At 39.6% G+C, this 23,489-nt stretch overlaps 1 protein-coding gene and 1 long non-coding RNA gene across 2 annotated transcripts in view; one reads left to right on the top strand and one right to left on the bottom strand.

Moving 5' to 3' along the window:
• LOC136446044 (uncharacterized) overlaps window positions 1–23,489 on the top strand; it is a 224,814-nt gene that overhangs the window by 153,870 nt on the left and 47,455 nt on the right. The gene's annotated exons all lie outside the window — the stretch shown is intronic.
• The window catches only part of LOC136446442 (bone morphogenetic protein receptor type-2-like), a 60,762-nt gene continuing 43,091 nt past the window's right edge, over window positions 5,819–23,489 (bottom strand). The window contains exons 12-15 of the mRNA XM_066444814.1: window positions 20,883–21,008; window positions 15,603–15,868; window positions 12,777–12,934; window positions 5,819–11,838 (exon numbers count right to left, since the gene is read on the bottom strand). Coding sequence (XP_066300911.1) covers window positions 10,424–11,838; window positions 12,777–12,934; window positions 15,603–15,868; window positions 20,883–21,008 — 1,965 coding nt within the window. The 3' untranslated portion in view covers window positions 5,819–10,423. The remainder of the gene's footprint in view (window positions 11,839–12,776; window positions 12,935–15,602; window positions 15,869–20,882; window positions 21,009–23,489) is intronic.

Below are 23,489 nucleotides of genomic sequence, written 5' to 3'. Positions count from 1 at the left end.
TAGATGTGTATTGTTGGATGTGCATTGAGGAATGCTGGGATGGTCAAAATTCCTACCCTCGGTGGAGAAGTTGATCTACTGATATAATTTAGGCCAATGAGGACGTAATCTGAATAATTGATAACAAACATTCATAATACGTCAGTTAACAATCAGTTCACATGATTTGTGGAAGGTATGAGGTCTTATACTTGAATTACAAAATCAATCATAATCCTCAACCCAACCAACTTATGCTGACAAATAGGAAGGCAGCATCACTAGCATTAGGGGAATAGTCAAAATTTAAAACAATTACAACCAATTCAAAAGTGAAGTTCATGTCCTCCAAGGTTGGTTGGTTAGTTAATTCAAGGAGGTTAAATATATTTAACCTCCTTGGTTAATTGAGTTCCTTTTTTTGTTGGGGGGGGGGGGGTATTCGGTGTAACCAAAGAGGTTAGCTTGGTATAACTTGAACTACAGGGGAATAGTTGCAAATTTTGATAAAAGAACATTTATGGCAACATATTCAAGAAGTGCAGTTCATTGTAGACCATCTAACCCAAGAGCTATACCTTAATTCTGTTGGCTCGCTCTTGTTTCCATGTGTCGGGAAATGGAAAAGCAGACAGACATTGCACCAGGAAAAGTGTTGCTTGGTTTGTTTGACGATGCCTTGACCCCAATGGTCCCCTATGTGCTACGTTTTTCAACCGAGACTCAATGCCACAATACCCCGGGGCAGGTGATTGGCAGGTGTCATTGTTTGACGGAATCACGGATTAGGGGCCTTGTACAATAGACTACAATTAGAGGTGGAGACAAAAAATTACCCTTCAAACAACAGGGTTTGTTGGTCATTGAAAACGGTGCGCCTGATTAAGTAACGGTAATTAGGGACTGAGTGTGGCTTTCTCATCGAATTGAGCGCTTTAGAATTGGACCTGTCACTCACTTGTCGCCGTTTGACATGGTGATTCTTGTCCAAATGATTTCATCATTGAATCGAGCGCAACAACCCCTTCCGTCCGCGAGCTTTTCTTCCGTGCATAGACAATAGAGGCCCGAGAACAGAGTAATGGTTTTTCAGGCTGGGTACGGAGGTGTGGCCGCCGGACACTCACACGTCATGCGTGCCTCCGCCACCCTGCACACTAACAGGCGTGTTGGTATTTGGAGTGGGCTTCTACTTTGCTAAGTGTGTATTGGGCGGCCTAATGGGGTTCGATGCTGCTACTTACTAACAGTGTTTCCTTTCGAGTGATAAGTGAGTAGGTTTGGTCAATTTATCACTTACTCGTGCGTTAAACTTAAAGCAGTATGTAACTGGTGAGTTCGTAACTTCATTAACCGTCCACGCTATTTTCCCGTCGTAAATGAAATCCCTCCTCTCTCTCTCATTCACAATTGACTGCTGAATCAGACGGTTTCGGGTTTGGATCCCCGTTTTTTCATCCCATACTACTATAGCCTTATGGGGGTCGTCCCTTCGAAAGGGATATTTTGGAAGGAAGCCGCTAGATTACTCTCCAAGCAGAGCATGGATTTCGGCTGGTTTTTGACGTGTTTTTTTTGGCGTTTTTGTCGGGCTTTCTACTTTGTCATCTTTTTTTTGTATAGCCAACCCAAGGTATGATGAGTCTTACCTTTGGGAATTCCTTTCTGCAGTAAACCATCAACATACAAGTCTTTCCACATCCGCCAAGGGTTGGTTATACAAAAAAAAAAAAAAGATGACAAAGTAGAAAGCCCGACAAAAACGCCTAAAAACACGTCAAAAACCAGCCGAAACCCATGCTCTGCTTGGAGAGTACGCTAGATGGCTAAACTTTTTGTATTTCTTTAGTCGGCTAAGACATTACCACAAACCAAAAGAAATAAAACTACATCTACAACTTCAATAAATTCACATGTCTCTCCGGATAAAAAGTACAACGCTTGATCATGCATTTTTGCAAAATGCCTAAAGACCACAGGGTTCCATGGAAGTATGCAAGAATGACCCGTCGCTCCAAGTTTTCATGAGACCATGCATGTCTATGCTCATGTACTTGTTAATGTGGTTCTAACTTTACTTGGAAATGGTCATAGTACATCTACATCACAGAATTGTACAAGAGGAAACTGAATGAATCAGCATAAATCATGTTAAAATGTCAGTGTCGAAATACCCGTCTGCAGCCAGCATTTTGCAGAAAGACGAAACCAAAAACACCACCACTGCAGTTCCCCGACTGTTCCAGGCCGGAGTCCGATGTTTAAAACCAATAGCGATTTTTCGGATTTATCAGAAAAATACGCAGAGGCCAATGTTTTGTGTGAGGCTTTTTAATGACACCCAGCAAATATCATTTTTAAAATTCAATTTCTTCCGTGGGCCGTGATTTTTTTCACAGGCCGTGCGATCTTAATTAACGTTACGCATCAGAACACTTATTCCCCGTTATCAGTCAGGTTGATTAAATCTTTTACACAAACTGAAATCATTAAAAAGTTATTTGATTAGATTGATATTGAATAAATACGCTTGTACTGTAGCAATTTTCATAAAGTAAATTAGCTTTTCATTTGAATGATTTTTTCACACACATGTTGGTCATTCCTGTTTCAAACATTGCCAGTAAAATCTAAAAGCCGATCCCATAACAACAGTACTGACTGTTCTTTCGAAATGCCTCACAAAGAAATAGATATAACAGGAATGAAGTGCTGCTAACGGAGATCAGACAATTGACTTGAACTCCAGGGTGAGGTATTATTTCTAAGAACAAATTATCATGTACTAGTGTTAATTGGGCTGATTTACCGGAAACGGCCAGAATATGTGACATGTTCTGTAATTTGTTAACTCCGAATTTATCCGAAAACTAATCCTTGTAATATGTCTATCTCGGATATGCCCCGCACATGCATATGGAACAGAACATGAATTCGGAAACAAGAAACGTCCATGACGCGTATTCGGGAAAACATGTCCTCTAACATGGTCCAGAAATGAGGCTACGTGTCAACTACTAATTTGTCCAAAATTCATTCCTGGAATATATTATCCTTAATATATTTACGTAATGTAAATTTCGCCCGTTGTTTAAAACACAGTTATCCTTTGTATTAAAGAAAGATAACATCTTTGGGCAAAGATAGAGGGGTAATTTTTCTCCGACTGCATGTATTAGTATACACGTCCAAGCGTGGACATTTTTTCGAGTCTTCTCCCTGAAGGATAAAGACTCTACATTGTCCACATCACTATCACATCGTTAAAGTGGCTGAGCGAAATAGGTGAGGGTTGTGGAGTAAATTACACAAACAACTAGAGTTTCACGACCCCATACCTTCGCCGACTGATATCATCCGTTTCGAGTGGCATATCATAAGCTTCCCATTCATTATGCAAATAAGGACCGTATTTACATGAATTATGTCAGTTTATCATCTTCACTGCCCAAATAACACAAGTTGTTCAAAGTAGTAGTCTTATCATAGCAAGGAAGGCTATTGTAGCATTTACTCATAAATCATGTAGATGAGGCCCTGAGTTGCATGATTTATGTCTGATAATGTCCACATTTACTTAACTTCCAAATGCTACAAGAATGAAATACCAATCATTTACCACTATGGAATTATAGTATTTTGCCATTGATTATGCAAATAAGGTGTTCATTTGCATAATTAATATCTATCGATATTCCTCTCTGCCTCAGTTACATATGTCACGTGATTGAGAGTCCAATAATGGAATACAGCGGAATTATAAACTTTCCTCCTTAATTATTCGAATTATCTCCTGATTTGCATAATTAGCATATGATGATGATGACTTTATTCAGTAAGGAACTCGCGGGTTATGTTGCAACATATGATTTTGCTCACTAAAGCTAACTACACACCAAGTATCAAGATGATCCGTCCACTCCTTCTTGAGTTTTTCTATTTCAAAGTTTGAAACAAAATCAGCACATGCAGTTCCAGCTACTGGGGGAGCCAAAACCTACATGACTTACTCTCCCTCCCAAGAGCTATCTACCACTCAAAAATCGAGATGACCATAGCATGTTCAGTTCCGCTTCCGTCGCGCCGTAATTTCGATGTCTCAAGAAGGCCTGCCCACGTATCAAAACAAGCCATCCAGGCATTCTTGAGTTATCGTGTACACAGAAGGACACACACACATCGAACATAACCTCGGCGAAGGTAATATGTGGCACGTGAAATTCACGTGATGGAGATATTGATAAGGCAATGACGTTTGAAAACGTAGTTTCGATGCAGGGGTCACGGGGTTATGTCACTGGCTTATGTGAAACGTGTCTAAAACTACTGAGTTTCAAAAAAGGGGTAATCGAGATAATAAATGAAGATTTTGTGTCAGCTACGTAAGGAAGATACTAGCATTCGTGCAATTTGGTAAAAAAAAAGTGGATGAAATCCGCTGTGTCTAATCATGTAGGAAATAATCAAATCACGTAAGAAACAAATAAGGTGATCAGCGTTGTTGCCTCAGAACCTGGCGGTAATGAGTTTGTACCCCTGACAGATGCCATTGTTGTGGCCTCGCACCAATTTCCCTTGGAAATGGCGTCAAATGGTGGTCTACGCTGATCCAGAGAGAAGGGGTCCATCCCGGTGTGAGTGGATCAAATAAATCTGCCCGGATATGTAGCTTGCACTGTTTAATACAAACCTGGTGTGTTACGCCATACAAACAAATACTAGAAATGCACCATTTGCCAGCAATACAGCATATTTTCCCATCCCTCTTGCAAAATGGAGTGTTCCAAAATTGAATTAAAAAAAGGTCACACCCCTGCGAGAATAGTCTCTTCCACCGGCACCTCAAGTTAAAATGGATCAGTTAAAAACACTCGAACAAAAAAAAATGGACTACAATATAATCGCCCCAGTCCAAAATTGAATTAAAAAAATCACCGCTGTGTGTGAATGGACTCTTCCAGTGACAAAAAGCTCCAAAAGTAGACTTTATCATCCTAGCCCAAAATAGACTTTAAAAAAATGCCCCAAGTGAAATAATTAAGTATTCTTGCCCACCAAAATGTACTCTCCAAGCAGAGGAGGGGTTCCGGCAGGTTTTCGACGTGTTTTTAGACGTTTTTGTCGGGCTTTCTACTTTGTCATTTTTTTTGTATAGCCAACCCACTAATGATAATCTAATGGTACTCGGGGAGGAGCACTGCCACCTTTCTTCAATGGAAGTAAATAGGTTTGCCCCGCCCCGAGGTCAGTGCGGGCAGAGGTGTGGGTTGGCTATAAAAAAAATGACAAAGTAGAAAGCCCGACAAAAACGCCTAAAAACACGACGAAAACCTACCGGAACCCCTCCTCTGATTGGAGAGTAGTAAAATGGACCAGTCCAAAACACTTCCACTACAAAATGCACTTTTGCATAATTACCCCAGCCAAAAAATTGAATTTGGAAAAATCCCCATGCAGGAAAGGACTCATTCAGAATACACATTTTGATATAAAAATACCCCGAAATCCCTAAATAAATCATTTTTAAGTGGTTTGGACGGGAATTTCACCACATACATTGCAGAACTGACACGCCCGAAGTGATGATGACGATGAGAAACTTCCATGCGCGCACCCCTCAGTACCCACATTGCAACCATGGGATCACAGCCGACTGTCCGTACGGGTATTTTACAAGCCGTGTCTGACATCCGTACGGGAATTTCACCATCGTGGCCGAATTTCAAATGTATGATTATGTACAAATACAGATACAAATGTAATACATGTGTGCCTCCTCCTAATACAGTGCAGAAAGGAAAATTCTGCCAAACAACCAAGCAATGAGAAAGTCAAGAGATAGAAGCACAGATGTATAATTAGTCAAACATACACGTGTAAATATTCTATAATGAAGAACAGCTCGAGCTCCTTTGCACTTTTATACCTACTATCAAAGCTACAATATATCTTCCTGTGTTAAACAAAAAATCTGCCAGTAATGTATCCTACTATCGATTAGCACATTTGCATGCTTGTTTGAAGGGCTAAATATGCACCATACACATGTGTAAAACTATGTTCACTTTACTTCATATCCACAACGAACCTTTCTAACTTGGAAATGCAGAACTTGCCTCTGCATTATACAACATGTTTACTGTCTACATTTGATGCATCCAAAAACATTTGATTTTACATTTTGTGCAGACAAAACTATGATAATATATAGTTACATACTGAAAAAAAACGTTTGTACTGGTAAGTATCAATATTGAAAGGCTGTTCCTAGGAGGAGGGCTTTATCACATGATTGTATCTCTTGTAATTCCCAAATGGTATCAGAATGCAAGAGTGAGCTAATCCTTTAACGTTACATGTACATTGTATATTGAGCTTAATATGTTATTTCTATATCAATGTTAGAACTACTATCCAGAGTAACTAACCAAAAGCTTGAGGCTTAACCCAACTAGCCCTTACATACATACAGAGATGACATTTCAGAAATGTATGAAAATGACAATTTCCAGAGTGAGAAAACTGTACGCCTTTGTGGAACACACAGAGAGTTGTATAAATTATGTTGCATTGCAAATTGGTGAGATTTTGTCATGCTGAATAACTTGTGCAACAGTACCGATTTGGGGGGCATGGAGTATTTGTTTACAGTTAAGGTTTTAAACAACAATGAACTGAAATCACCCACATGAATAGCTATACAGTAAATTAACACATGCTACACACACACAAACATGTTACACACACACACACACACACATCCCACAAACATGCACACACAAAGCACACTGGCAGAAAGTATGTAATTGTTTATACAAATTTAGTTTTACCCTCCCTTCCACCTCAACAGGTACCATTGAATACGTCACACTTACACTAATACGTCCCTCAACCCCTCCACTTAAAATGAGTTCTTAAACAGACACATTGTATACTTACACTCCTCCCGACTCAACTGACAAAACATGCTTAATATTATACATGTACATCACACACAGGAGCAATGACAAGCACTAAAGGGAATTAGCCAAACATACCTTACCGAGTCACCAGATTCCTCAACGACTGACAATCACAAAACTACTGACAGTAATGTTACATGTACCTGAAAGCCACACAATTTACCCAATTACACTGTACACCACTAAAGCAAGACACCGAAAAAGGTGCGACACACACAACATGTATACTCCCCTGCAAATGTACCTGTACACACCCACTCCCCTTGCCAATGTTTTCTGATAATAAAATTGAATGCAAAACTTCCAAAAATTGATTGAAGCTGCAGAAGTAATTCTTGACTACACAGTTTTGCATGACATAAATGTGAATGTTTGGTAGCTACTCTAGTTACCTGGACAGGATTACTACCTCCATTATTCAAGGCAACATTATTCCTCACAATACCTTAAATTTGTATAAAGGGAAGAGTTTGATCCACGTCATGAATTCATCCATGCACGAACATCTTAATCCTAATCCGACCGTATGGGGTCCGTTTAGACCTCAGGCTCCATATCAATATTTTTCATTTGAGAAAACATTCTGATCAAGAGTTTGTATGTCTTACAACCTCTAACAAGATTTGCTAATTGCTGTAAGGGTCAAACTCTAAAGTTTGTGTCAAGTGGAGTCCAAATTAGAGGGGGGGAGAAATACCCGGGTATTAATTGCAAGTTTTGTAAAATACGCATTTCAAAATTTGGAGATGGTCTATCTAAGCACAGAAATCACAACATTTGGGCAATCATTGGACTTTAATCCCCTGTACATACCCTTTGAAGTTTGTACATGTTGTAATGGGACTAGTCCATCTGCAATGGGGGTGATTTGGAAATAGCCCGGCAGTATATCTGTGTGGAGAATAGATTTTGGGTTCAGATATTCACTGTAATATCTTCTGAACTCGAAGTACTTATACTTTAAGGCATTAATTATGTTTGCTAGCATACCTTTATACTGCAGTTTAGTACATAGTCATGGTACAAACTTCAGGGGGTATGTAGAGGGGGGTTAATATTGAAAAAATTACAAAATTTTTGCATTTTCATATTCAATAGACCGTCCCCATATTTCTAGGTGCGTATTTCAGCAGAAACTGCACTTTTGCGAAATAATACCTCCCCCTATCCAAAAGGACCCCAGCAAATTCTGCATTGTATATCAGGCCACACCATCTTAATTTTATGGATGACGTCCGCGCGCATTGATTTTCGCCTCTTCTAAAAAAAAAGAAAATCAGCTCCTCCGAGGTTTCACGGACCTCCGGAAATTGCCGACTTATATTGCCGCAAAAGACCAGCATTGTGCCGGCTTGTCGTCTACACGTAAAACTTATTTACTACCACAAAATATTTCAGGGGGATGTTACGTTTGCACTGTTCAACACGAGAGACTCGTGGCGGCCAGCGTGTATCGCCCAGACAATTTCAAAGACATCCTATCCATAGTGGCTCACACACTTCTTTTTTTTCAACGATGAGAGACATGGGAGAGGAGTTGAGGCATTGGTATAGAGGTCTCACATCGAGATTGGTAAGTGTGAACCATGGAATGCTTAATATGGAGCTCAATGTCATGTATGTTGAAACTGCCTTTTGTCTGAGTCTGCTAAGATGAACAAGACAATCTACATGTAAGGACTTGTTGTCTGCTTGGCGCACTGTGTTCTGTGGTTCAATTCACAATACCAGCTTTGTTGTCCTGTGGTTAAGTAGAATTTTTTTGTTTTTATGGATTTTTCTTTTTTTCACCCGCCCGCCCGCATTAGTGTTGGGGTCTCCAGAGGACGTCATTCATATAATCAAGATGGTGTGGCCTTATGTATAACAAAAAAATCCTGTTCAACAGGCATTGTAATCATTGTTATTATAGCAACAAGTTATTGTTGCATCAAAAAGTAAAACACCAACTTTAAAAAAATAAATGTAGTATCTTTGTGCAAAAAGCAGTTTTGTCCTCATTCTGCATACCGGTACATCATTAAAAGACCACAACAATTCTATTTGTTGCTTCTTCGATTAGCCATTCCTCTTTTTCCAATAATTGAAAAATTTGAAGAAAAAGTTTTTGCTACAAAAATTTAGTAAAGCATAATCATGCCTCTTATAGTGTGGTGATATGTTATCATGAAAAATTTTCATGAAAAATTACTCAATATCAATACATACATTGCACAACAAAAAGGAATTTTGTTGCTGAAAACATTATTGCAACCGGTACAATTTGATAAATTTTCTTTTCTTGAATTGTCAAAAGACTTTTTAAATGCAGTCCATGAGACTGTCTGCCTCCATACAACTTTTCAAATTGTGTGATTTAATAAAATTAGTAGCCTGGAGTCAAGCCTTGTTAGCTTTGGGCCGCTCCCAAAGTCTGCTAGCTGGCTATCGTACGTTGGGAGCGGGCCAAATCCTGGCTATAACATTAGTGGGCCATTGATGCAAATGGTTGCTTCAAAGGTGGTGCCTAACTTTAACCAAGCTACAGAATTTTTCTGCAAACACTTTTCACACAAGATATGATACATAAAGATATAATATATAAACCACTGCTTAATGCATCACAAAAACCAAATTGCCCTAAGAAAGCAGTCATGGGAAATATTTGGTGTTTTTTTTTTCAATATTTGCACAATTATATGTACAGCAATGATAGAATGTGAACACATTATAATAGACATGTTCAGAAATATTAGATCCACAACATTCTATAATAGTTTTTTCAGTCATTTAAGTGTTTATCTGTGTAATGTTACTCATAAAGAAGTGAATTATCAGGAGTGAACATTTGTAATTGTAATACTAGATCAAAGAAATGGGTTCACAGCATAAAATGCGCCAACCTCAAAATATAGCATGAAAACCTGAAAATAAACATAATCCTGTACAGTAGCTCTTTATGTTATGTAAGCCTCTCATTTCAACCCAGACTGTCTGCAATTTTTTTTCTGAAAACATCTGAGAATCAACAAACCAAATTGGTGTGGCCTAATCAGCGCTAATAAATATCAAAATACCCCTAATGGATTAACAAAAGAATTTTCTGACAACAATCACAAAAATAGCGAACAGAAAAAAGATTTTTGTGAAGAAAATTAACAAGGGTACCAGTATGAGTGAGTCTAGGTGGCAGACTATGACACATTTTTAAATCATATATTCCTTGTTTTTCACATTCTGATATATTCTATTATTGTTTCAAATAATATGTTTGTGCTATCAGTATTATCACAGCATCTATGCTTTGTAAAATAATAAGACAAAAACATTGTCATTGGTTTTCATCTTATGCATAAATTATGATGTTTGTGAGCAAAAGAAGTAGGGTCAATTACGGCCAGATGAGTCACAAAAATGTATTGGTCGGATGAGGATTAAATGTGTCAAGATTATAAACTGTAAGGTAACAACAATATCATTGCAGTGCATTAACGTAAATGCCATTACACACAAGATACCACAAATGCTTGCTGTGTTTCATTATCAACAATGCAGCTTCCATTATCCAGTAAATCTAACTGATGTCCTCTGCCTGACAGACCACCAAACATTCTGTCACTCTGTTGTGAACTATAGATCTCCCCATTCCTTGTATAGAACTCATGTGTTCTAGGTAAAATTGCACCATTACTAAGCCTCTGCTCACCGCTGTTTGTACCATTCCCAGTTTTCTTGCTTTCATTTAAAACACTTACAATGGTTTTACCACTCACATAGTTGACCTTGCAGACAGATTTGTTTGCCCTTTTCTCTTTTGAAGAATCAAAAACTGAAAAACTCATCAGACCTTTCTTTGGAAGGGAGTATGGCGTCTTAGGTCGTTTCTTGATCTTTGAACTTGAATCCTTCCCTTCTCTGTCTCCTTCCAACACCACCTGGTCAATCCCCGACATCTCGCTGACTGCACGTGGTGGAGGTTGCTCCTTCTGACCTTGAAAACAGCTCAGGTCTAGGGAAGTAGGTCTCTGAGGCCGGTTTGTTGGAAATGCGGCAGTGCTGGTTTCAGAGTGCCAAACCAAACTGTTTGCCCGCTGCATTGCACCCTGGGAGGATTTTGATCTTGTCTCTGCTGAATGGGTAGGTGTCAGGCTTTTGTCATGAACGTTAGAGTCAGTGAGATCTGTATGGTTCTGAACTACACAGTGACTTGATCTGTTGCTTTCTGCATCAACCCTGTGGGACTGCTTTGACTTGTCTCGTTTGTGAGTGCGAGGTGGACTCATCTTGATCTTTGATGGCTGGTGACCATTGGATTCAAGTTTTGCAATTCCCATTTCAATTTGTTCAGCCTGTGCTTTTTTGCATTGATTAATACATGATGCATCATCAGATGAATGGCTACCAAGACCACCCTGAACAAGTGAAGAGGCACCTTTTCCTCTCACATGGTTACTTTCAATGGGAACTTTGACCAGTGTTTCTGGTCTAGCTGTTATGCTGTTGATTGACAACGTTGTTGGACGCTGTGGCAAATTATCATGTTTTGGAAGAGTCCCTTGTTTGGGATGTAGAGTATTTATCTCTGCTTCAGCTAGCATATGCTTCATCAGTAAATCCTGTTCATGTGTCAACCTGTCCACACTCATATTGGGGGGTGCCTTACATGTCATCTGGTCCAGCGAACCAGACAGACTTTCATCGCTGGTGTGGATGTTCACATTGTAGTTTCTGCTATGCCGTGCACGCTCATTCCTTTCATACTTGTCCATTGAGCGCTTCTTAGGCAGTTCATTCAGATTCTTACGGCAGCATTGAGTGTTTGGTGCTTTGGGGTCAGTAGTATGCTTCTCCAGAGTCTCAGACATTTCCATCAATGTTGTTGTGTTGGCAGTAGTGGAGATCAGGTCTGGATAGTTTCCTAACCCAGGAAGGTATAAATGTGTTAGCATAAACGATTATATTGTGCAGCATAAATGTACATGTACAGTGCAGCATACATTAAGAGACAGTCACTCACTCACTCTCTCCCATAGCTCAGTCAGCCGTAGGGGCAGCATGAGACACCCCCCCCCCATAATTTCTGTAATGAAGTCCATTGACATTTGGTTTAATTTGCACATGTTTTGCAATGTTTGGATGTCTCCCTGATAGTGCAGAGGCTTGATCCTCCCTTGGCAGACCTTTCCTGAAAAGGTTTGGCTCTCCATGGTGCATGTTGAGGGGAAAACCTATTCAGGAAAGGTCTGATGCCCTTCCGTTGAAACATCGCTTGGCCAATCTGTTTATTGGGTTGGGTTTAATTCTAATCCACGAGGATTACATTTCCACAGAACTGCGCAAACTTTCCCTCTCCAGCTCCTGGTCATGTGGCAGACCAGTGAAGTGAAAATCTTACAGCATCATGATATTGCAACCATATACAATGTCATGCATATTTGAGAAAAATCTACAAAGAGTTTATTCAAATATAGCTTAATATATACAGTGTATTAGATTTCATAATAGAAATGTCCCTTTGAGTTTTGGACTCTGTTGTAGAGACATACATTTGAATGTAAGAAACACTGCAAAGATAGCGCCACAAAAAATCTAGAAACTGCAATAGACGGACAACAAAAACTATGTTGAGCGAGGTTAGGTCAAGGTGGGAGGTGTTTCTGAGGGTGTAAGATTCCAACATTTTAAGTCAGTAGATGATGCTTCTAATCTTCAGCTTTTGGTGCAGCCCAGTGTCAATTAATGTTGTGCCACCACATCTGACAATTCATTAAGGTTGGCTCAGCTTTCAGACATTGAGGGAAGAGGAGACCAAACTGATCTAGATTGTCAGGGTCTGTCAATATCACACACACTTACCTAACAGATCTTCTGGGTTTGTGTTGGTGTGTTCGGAAAGTGTTGTAGTGGTGGTAGAAGGGGTGAGAGAATTGGTGGATTCCATCTCAAGCAGTAGACTGGGATTAGTGGACAAGCTTGTGCTCACGGTGCTTGGTGACGCTATCCTCTGATAACGGCTGCAAAACATCATGAAACTCAACATAAATTCATGACTGTCCAAGACTAACAATTTAGTTTTGTGTTAGGTGTACTGCATGCCACAGAACCATAATGATCATTATTATAGACTTCAGACACTAAGAAATACATTTTACCCTTTGCAAACATTTGTATTATTTTGTATTTACCTGCAGATACATTGTCTTTTTCTATTGACCAAATAATGATTAAATTCCCATCCCCTATCACTCACATGATAAGAGGTTCTCATCAACCATGCAAATCAAGTCCTCATTTGCAAGGTTCATATCCTATTGATGTCATCTACTTACATTCAAACTACTAGTAGGTCCAAAGTATGGCCAAGGTTCTAATCTGGCACAGAAGGCAATTACAATGTTGTATTCATTTTGCATTTTATCAATGACATTAAGTATGATTAGCTGCCCTGCTGCACATGCATGTGCACTACAATGTATCTAATCTATGTGTTATCATATATATTATAGCTTACATCATATAGCCTCAAGTATGAAATTCTACTAGTTTACTTTAAGGCCACAGCAAGAGAATTTCATGGATGATATCCAGCTGCGCATTAATTTGCCTGATTTTGGTATTAAAAAGAACAAATTTTGTTCCCTTCGGTGATGGTAAACATGACAAGAACATACAAAAACGGGAAATGGGAAAACATGAAGTAAATTCAATCTGTTCTATCACAAAATGTCCCAGATGTCATACAAAAGATTTAATGCTTTGATTTCAACTGGCCGTTTTACCCATGCCCAGCAAGGACTGGTCATAAAGAGAGGTAGAAACGTCATTGTCAACTGATACACAATATAATATTAGGTTGCACAAGAGGAACTAACTTTCTCACAAACCTAACCGACTGTAGGAAAGGCTTAAGCAGCTGTAGAAGTGACACTAGTGTAAGCCTTGAGGCAGGAACTGTTGTAGAAGTGACACTGGTGAGGTAGCCATTATTAGGGTGTAGTTGTAGAGGTGAACTAGTTTGATTGTGTCAATGAAGGTTAGATACCCACCAAAGAGATTTATTACACACTATCTTTTGTCAGTGAGCGAGCAAATGCTACCTAGAACTTCTGTCTGTTTACAAAACTTATCCAGTTGCAAGAGTAACTTTTGTATTGAGCAGTTTGATAGTTGTAAGAAGTCAGACACTAGTGTTGTAGCCATGAGTGTAGTTGTAGAAGTGACATCAGTGTGATAGCCCTGCATGAGTGTGGTTGTAGTGATACTAGGCCACCACACTAGTTTCATTTTCTGCACCTCTTGTCTTGAACACAGGAATAAGAGTCTTGTTACCATCTCTTCTTGCTCCAATGCTAAGGTGTTACAATGTTGATCGTATCTTTTTTTTTCCAAATTTAGGCCCATGTCTTTTTTCATCCATAAACTTAAGCGTGTGCCCTTTTGGTGTCAAAGCCTTTTCTGATCAATTATGAAAATTCCCAATTAAAGAATGCACCGCCAATTTCATTGCACACAAGTCTGCTGGGCTAAAACGTAACATGCAAAAACTCAAATAAAGTATGCTGGCTGCCCTTCTCCACTAATCTTGAACCTAGATCCAATTCATAAAACTGCTCATCTTCCCTGCTGGCATTGTCTCTGTTACATGTGAATTGCCTACAACAAGTTACAAAATTTTCAAATTCGAATGTTGCACATGAAACAACGACATGATTTTGCATCCTCAGTGACCCAGAATTTTATCACCACCTTGTTCTAATAGTAGACTGAGGTCTTTTGTACTTTTCCGACCATCTTTCTGTCCACCATATTGATTATCTCTGGCCGCCCATGCTGTTTCTGCAGTCATCTCAAGGCACACTGGCCAATTTCTCGCGAGATAACCTATCCAAAATTGATGATGGCCTATATTAGAGGTGTGTACCGCTAACTTCAGGTCCAGGTCCGGTCCAGGGGGTCAGGTCTAGGTCTGGACCTGATTACAGTAGTGTAGCTGCAGCACTTATCATATTTTGGAGAGCAAAACACAAGAACAGGTCTCTGTGAGTCCTCCAAATTATGTTCAAGTTGTATATTAGAATTGATGATCATTTTCAATGCACAGGCAACTAACATGCAGAAAGGAAACGGAGACGCAACAAAACAATAACTTTTCATTCCAAGGTAACTTTTACATGTATGACAAAAGGGCTTCAGAGGCAGACTGAGCAAACTTGTCCTTCTCGGGGTATAATGTACAATTATAATTTCAATCGGATCATGAGAGCACAACTACATAATATAGTACCAAAAAAATCATGACCATAGCATGTCCAGAACATATGAAATTAAAACCTGACTGCAGTACCTATGCAGCATGGCATATGGCATTATTATATGATATAGAAAGTCACAAGCGGTGTTCATGATCAATTTTTCTTCTTCTCCCTGACACCTGCTCATACCGAAACATTACCTCCTTGACAAAGGTAGTAGTAGTGGGCAACCTCAAGCCAACCGTACACACTCCTTGACAAAGGTAATTAGGTTGTGTGATACAATCTATGCATCTATCTGTGTGGAGACGAGGCTTAACTGTCTGGCTGGCTTCTCCGCCAGGCCGAGAGGTCAGGGATTGCGGCTAATAAATCTCTTTGACCCGACGGCCCAAAGATCCCCATTTTTCCTTCACTCTAATGAACATACCTGCTGCTCATGAATGGGGGGTCACTACATGAGCTTGCTGAAGTTTCCTGGCGTGCACGGTAAGTGTTGACATGAACGTTTGTGTCTTTAACGTCCATCATCTCTGTGCGAGATGTGCTACCATCAGACGTATCCAGTAGGTAGCCCATCCTGTGTAAGGGCTCTGTAGAAGAGTTCTCATTGTACAGACTGCTCCAGCGGAACTGCTGAGTGTTTGTATTGCTTGATGACCCCGAAGTGGATGTGGGATTCAATGTTGGGCTGACCTGTAGAAGAGAAATGCATGTCAGATGAAACAGCAAATGGAAGAAAACAGCCGTTAGGATAATACAAAAGCAGACTTTCTCACAGGCATTTTGATAGATGAAAGTTGTAAGCTGCCATTGCCAGTGACTAGGTAATTAATTTTCTATTCTTATTTGTAAATTCGGCTGGCCTGTTTAGAATCAGATGAGGTTTTGAAACAGCCTCTTTAAAGCAAATATTGTAAGTTGTGATTTGTATAATTGTACTGTGGGGTAATTCTGGGCAAATGTCATGAAATAAATGACAATCACACATTTTTTTTGTGTGTCCAATTTTACTTTTGCATGTAACATTGTAACTTTACTGAAATTGTTACGCTACATATATATAGATTTAGGTTATGTATGTATGTATGTATGTATGTATGTATGTATGTATGTATGTATGTATGTATGTATGTATGTATGTATGTATGTGTGTATGTATGTATGTAATGTATATGTACATGTATGTATATATGTATATGTATATATATATACTTCACCTAAATCTGCAGTGTAACATATAACCAGGATTTTTTAAAAACGGGGTATTTAGGGATATATGCTAGATGCAACATCAGTAATACAGCCAGACTAACATGTTCATCAGAACACTGTCTAAAAAGCTTCGATAACCCTGCATTCCAATACGACGTCAAAATCTTTTCACAGATGGAACAGTCTGGAGGATTTGAACTACTGCCGCTACAAAAATCAATGCCACCTGTCTCAAATCCTCCCATGACGAGGTCAGTCTGTTTCATCTGTGAAAGGTTTTTCTCATGTCGGTTTTCTACCAAACATATAATCATAGAGTCTGACCCTAATTTTTAGTCTTTTGTAAAGCTTTAGCTCTCGTGCGTATGACACTTGTGCTTAGTATAGGTTGTATATTTTGCAGCATGAACGGCTGCGCTAAACAATAACACTTGAATTTCTTAATTCAGCGCAACCATTATCAGTGTTCATTTTCTAATCGGTCCAACAACCGGTCCACTGATTTGTTTTTGGACGGGTCCGGCAAGAAATTCTGGTTTTAATTACCAGTACCCAACCCTACAATTGACACTCAATGCATGAGCCCCAGTCCTCAGCTAAGCAGGTGGGCTGTCAGTCATGGGTCCCTAGAAAGTGCAAAATGGAAAGAAATGGAACGAACTAAAACTTCCTGCTCCGGTCTACTGTGAATGTTACAACGTTCCTTATATTTCGCTATCTACTGGTATTTCATTTCATAATGTTACATATGAAACGAAAAATATGTTGTTTTGTTCCTTCGTTGCCACTAATTGTTAGTTTTCGGTCCGTTTTCAATCAAAACATTGTGGCGACTTCTCTTTGTTTACAGCTTGGGTTCGGCTTCTGCCATCATCTCTAGTATGGTGGTGCTCATTAGAAAAGTGGATCCGATATGCTTACTTATTTCATAAATTTAGTATAATTTGGATTTTACATCATTGTATATCTGTATCATTTTGTTTTCAAGGTTTTGATAATGAAATTACTCTCAGCGATTCGGTATAATAAAATAGATTCACCGCATTTAACGTACATAACAGTGGTATCGTCCGCTGACCTTTGTTTGCATGCTGCGACGCCATCTTGGAAAAATGCAGAAAATTTGACTTAGATCCTATATCCCGGATAATTACATTTTCAAGAACTTAACACACCAGATACACGAACGAGTCTTCTATCAAAAAACTGTGGCCGTTATTTCGCCCAGTCCGAATGCTCAGAAATGGGGATGTACCGCTGAATGGAGGAGTGTTAACAGCCGTGTAAAAATCAAAGACACCATTCTGTAAATACATTGCGTAAAACTACGAAATTACTTAATCAGTTTTCTTTATTCAAAGTCACATTAAGGGTCCTAGTTGAGTCCACATTTTGGTGGCGCAGCTGCAGCGCGGAAATAAAAAGATTGTGAACCAGGCGTGGGCTCCGAGTTACGGGCGCCGTTGTAAACAAAGATACGCCGACCACGCGCAGCACCGTGACCGTAATCGGCAGTGTTGGCGTTGCGGCCGGACTCGAAATAGCCTGACCGCGACCACATTGGACAGGTGACCGCTACAGACTAATTCTTAATGCTTATGTCATTGGGGAAAATCCAAGGGACCAACAAAAAACCAGTATGGCCAGGTTTGACTGTATGTTGTTTCAGTTCTTTCCATTTCGTTCCATTTTTCGTCCAGTTCACACTTTCTGGGGACCGTCAGCTACCACCTGACAGGACGCTGTTGTACAGCACTGAGAGGGGCGTTATTGGGTTGGCCGACCACTACCCGTCGGGGCTGAATTGCAAGAGTCTTAAGAGGCTGTCATTTGCTTTGGCACCAACTTGAAGGTGATCTCAATGTGACAATTACCCCAGGAGTGGTCATCAAACTGTATGGTCATGAACCACTCACACAGTGAAGAAACCCTACTCTTTTCGATAAGTGCGCGGTGGGATCTTTAACTAATTGCTCGAGGTGTGGCTCTCCTCCATTTAACATCCTATGTGGACGTCCCTAACTGATTAGCTATAGGTACTGATTTTCACCTGAGTGAAGTGAGGAAAGTTGTGTCTTTCCGAACGGTCCCCAGAAAGTGCGAAATGGACGAAATGGAACGAACTAAAACAACATAATATTATGAAACATTATGAAATGAAATACCAGTGGATAGCGAAATATACAGTAGACCGGAACAGGAAGCATTTTGAATACAAAAGTGATAAGTGGTAAATAAAAAATGAATATAACATGTTTTATTTCTTGAATCTATTTGATAATATTAAATACAACGTTTTTGCCGCGTTTGTCCATCTCATAATTCACCAAGAGAGCATGAGGCAATCGTAATTTTATCATTTGTACAGCGTGTTTGCGTGTTGCGTGACGGAACTCTCTCTATTTGATAATATTACATACAACATTTTTGCCGCGTTTGTCCATCTCATAATTCACCAAGAGAGCAGGAGACAATTGTTATTTTATCATTTGTACAGCGTGTTTATGAGTGTTGCAGGACGGAACTCTTCTCCTTATTCCCTCCGTGCGTTCCCAAGCTCTAATGTAAAAATTCCTCATGTTCGCACCTTCCTTCCGCCGAACCGTGAAATACATGTCCTGTTCGTTCACACCCTCCCTAATTCCCAGTCCACGTCAGTATTTCAATGGAGTGCGAAATGTCACAATGGTGACGCAGCCCAGAGCTTCATTTGCATATTTAGGCACACATGATGATGGGGCGCCGCAGCATATGACGGAATTGTTATCGCGACTCGAGGTCACATGAGAACTGGGCGAGAACTCAAGAGAACACACAAGAGCTGTGAGAGTAACTGAATAGGGGCCTCAGAGCTTGAAACGCTAACTGGAAAGTCCGAGTTTGATTCAACCTGTTGGTAGCACACCCACAGTTCCGACTAGAAAAGACTAGAAAAGTCCCCGAAAACATGTAGCCGGCGGTTCATTTGCATGCGGGGCTACATTTGGGGGAGAAGAGTTCCGTCCCGCAACACGCAAACACGCTGTATAAATAACAAAATTACACTTGCCTCCTGCCCTCTTCGTGAATTATGAGATGGACAAACGCGGCAAAAATTTGTATTTAATATTATCAAATACACTACCAAAAATCTTTTTTCTTATTCTTTTTATTTCTCTTGTTTTCTTGTGTTGAGAAAGATTTTCTTATACAAAAGAACAACAAGAAAATTCAAGAAACCTTCTGGGAAGTCTTGTCGATGTCGGAATTCTTATACAAAGAATTTCATTTTTTTTTTCTTAAGTTAAGAAAATATTTCTACTCAATTCTAGCATTATGTTTTCCAATAAGAATTTTCTAGAAAAATAAGAAAAAATTGCTTTCTCTGCCTTAATACTGTAAGATTCTTTTTTGATTGGTCAAATGTTTTATTCTTACAGATTCTTTCCTTAAGATATTTTTTCTTGAAAATTTGATTCTACTAGAATAATTTTCTTAAACTTTCTTGGTTTAAGAAAGTTCAAGAAAAAAATTCTTGGATGCAATACTTGTTTGTTCTTGAAAGATCATAGAGGTATTCTTGTTTGTGCTTAAAAGAGGGATTCTTGTATACAGAATAATATTCTTACTGACAGAAAAAAATTCTTTGTAGAAGGAAAAACAAGAAAAACGATTTTTGGTAGTGTAGGGAGAGTTCCATCCCGCAACACGCAAACACGCTGTATAAATGATAAAATTACAATTGTCTCCTGCTCTCTTGGTGAATTATGAGATGGACAAACGCGGCAAAAATGTTGTATTTGATATTATCAAATAGATTCAAGAAATAAAACATGTCATATTATTTACCACTTACTTCATCTGTATTTAAAATGCTTCCTGTTCCGGTCTACTGTGAATGTTACAACATTCCTTATATTTCACTATCTACTGGTATTTCATTTTATAATGTTACATATGTTGTTTTATTTCGTTCCATTTTGTTCCATTTTGTTCCATTTCGTACTTTCTGGAGACCCTTTCCAAAGGGCACAACTTTGGTGGTATCAGGAGATTTGAACCCAGGACCACTGGGTTCTGGGCAAAACACCCTGCCGTTATGCCACACGACCCCACTTGCTGTGCTGTTTGATACAGATGTTCCATGCAGGCTGAGTGATTTTTTTGGTTATCACACAGGCTTCTACTTATATTATCACACAGGTTTCCATAGAATCCTTCAAATGTACTTCATGTGCGCCAAGTAAACCAATGTCGAAAATTCGAATACCGGATTTAGATGTTGGAATTGCTGTTGTTATAATGTCTCAAAATATTCTGACTTATTTCGCATTGAAATGTGTGGTTTCTCAGGTGGACATGACATAAATAAAATACAACAAGGTGTATTCTGCATCACCCTCAATCCCGGCACTCCCGGCGGGTCAGATCCCCTTCTGGCCTTCAAACGTCCCAAATTCTTTTGGTTACAGATACTCAGTAAATATCAGATTTACCATTAGAAACAAAAACTAACCATTGAATTTCGAGACCACATGGACATCAGCTCCGCCATACGCTCCTCCACACACAGAGCTGTAAGGCGAGCCTCAGCATCCTGGTCCCAACAGTCTTCAATGGTCTCTTTTAAGGCCTTAACAGCCTGCAAATGATGGAGGTAAGTAAGTCAAAATCACAAAATGATGAAAGTGCAAAGTATCTACAGATAAACACAGATACACACACCAAATAGCAACATTGGAATGCAAACAGAGGAATACACAAGATAAATACATATGTCAAGTCAATTGGAGTCAATGTCCTAAGTCCTGGTGAGAGATTGTTACACATGATTGTATAATTGACATAGTATTACATGCGAATTGCAAAAAATATATTGAGCCTTTGTGGTTTTATCTTGTCTCATTGATGATACAAGTAATGATCTGTTCATACATCTACACATGTACAAAGAAGCGAGAAGAAGTTGACTCTACTGGATTAGCTTAGCTTATCACTTTCGTCTACCATGTAACGTTATGTTTAACTATGTATTGTATTTATTTCACTGTGTATGTCACTTACATGTTAGTTAGGTTTATGTTAAACGACCTGTATTTAGCCCCTCGGGGCACGAATGTACAATAAAGGTCTACATTCATAAGGCTGCAATTAGCATAACCTATATCAAATGATGGTCTTTTCTATCAAAATTACATAATCATATTTTATGTGTGAAAGTCATCTACTTAGGCAAAATAACGTCTTAACATTCCATCATCATAAATTATGCAAATAAGTTGCACATTTCCATAATCTATAATGTGATGTAACGCTAGGAACCATTAATTCGACACCCTTTTAATTCAACACTTTTGAGTATTGGCTTGCCAATTAAGATTCAGCAGGGTAATGCAAAAACTGTTAATTGCATTCCAATACGAGTAAAGTACTGATGTCAAAAAGGTACAGTCGTAAAGTCATAAAGATCAAACTTTGCAATGACGAGGTCGTCAAATAATACTAACCGTTTTTTTCACGTTAACCTATGTCATGGGAGAGGGATTACCTCTGTGAAAAAAGAAGCCGTCTAAAATGTTTGGACGCCGTCTAAGAGCGTCTTAGTGCGTTGGAGCCCGTCCCAGGCTGTCTGTCCTGTCAGAAATGGCGGCGGATACGTCGCGCGCGTTCAGGCCGTCCTGCCCGTCTGTTAGTTGGACGCCGGGGCGGCCTTCCTGGCCGCTGGACACGTCAGAAACAGCGTCGGACGGGGCTATAAAGTGATTATTCACCCGACACTTCCGCCTGTCGTCATTTCTAACATGTGAAAAGCACGTTTTCAGGTTCTGCACATGCGCAAATTTGAGAAGTAGTTTTGATTTGACCGTTAACTGTTACAGACCATTTGTTCAGTCAGTGCTCGTTTTGCTGTATTTTTTTGCCCATTTCTTGGATTTCGTGCACTTTTGGAGGATGGAATTTACTTCTACAAGCAGCGGTATCTTTCTACATCATCCAGGGTTTGGTTTTATTCCAGTGACCGAGTTTATATCACCAAACAAGACGTCGAAAGTTAGAAGAATCATGATACGAAAATTATTTGCCGTGGGGGGCCCGCCGCCACGATTCTGGTTCGTCAACAAACTTCCGTCGGCAGAAAAAAATGATATCACCAAAGAAGCTGAGTTTTATGAAGCTGGCTAAGTTTATCTTAGCGGAGACTGGTAAGTGAACAAGTATTTCATGTTGACGTTTGGTTACAATGATACAAAAGCAGGTCTTAGAGTTACGGACGACTTCTCACGGCAGCCCTCTCCACTTACGAAAAAAATGATGAAATAGGATGTTGTTTTGATACCACAGAATAAAAAGACACATAGAAACATTGTAGAAAACCGTTATACATTATCTGTTGTTTTGATGAACAATGACGATGCTGTGAAAATGTATATTTAGACAACAGAAAATGATTTCAACACACCCAACACGCCAGCACGTCTTCATTTTTTCCGACTCCGGTTATGGGGTAGAAATTATGAAACGTCACGTCAATCAATACGGCGCATCCGATCAAAGGCGGCGGATTGAATTTCATCATTGTAGTCTAACAAAGCTGCGCCGCTGTGTTAAACAAAGTTTTTTTTAACCACGGAGAAATGTTATGAAATATACACGTTGAGAAGATATTTCGTTGGATTTAGCTTCCAGTTTAAGGCCATGGCGGCCGTGGGTGGTCTTCCACGCCAGTCTGGCTGCATATTTTGTTGCCCCAAGCGGCCATTAAACCCGGGAGGGGGGGGGGGGGGTTGTGCGTGCGGACGCCGTTCAAGACGTCTCGGACGTTTTCTAGGGCGTCAACAACGCCGTCAAATGAGCCAATCTAGACACGTCCGGCCGTTTCCAGGCCGTTCAAACAGTCCAAGACGTATCATTTAGGAGTTTTACAACCCATCCAAGGCCATTTGCCGCCATAATTCAGGACGCATTGGATTTCAGTGGACGCCTGTCACAGACGGCGTTCAGCCATTCGGGACGGTTTCTTTTTCACAGAGGTAGTGGCAACATACATGTACCGTCACTATGTCGACATTTTCTTCTTCATATTATCACATTACATATTTATACTTGTATTGACCAAAACAAT

Source organism: Branchiostoma lanceolatum, chromosome 12 (assembly GCF_035083965.1).
Source record: "Branchiostoma lanceolatum isolate klBraLanc5 chromosome 12, klBraLanc5.hap2, whole genome shotgun sequence".
NCBI lineage: Eukaryota > Metazoa > Chordata > Leptocardii > Amphioxiformes > Branchiostomatidae > Branchiostoma > Branchiostoma lanceolatum.
This window is presented reverse-complemented; position numbering and strand designations above follow the sequence as displayed.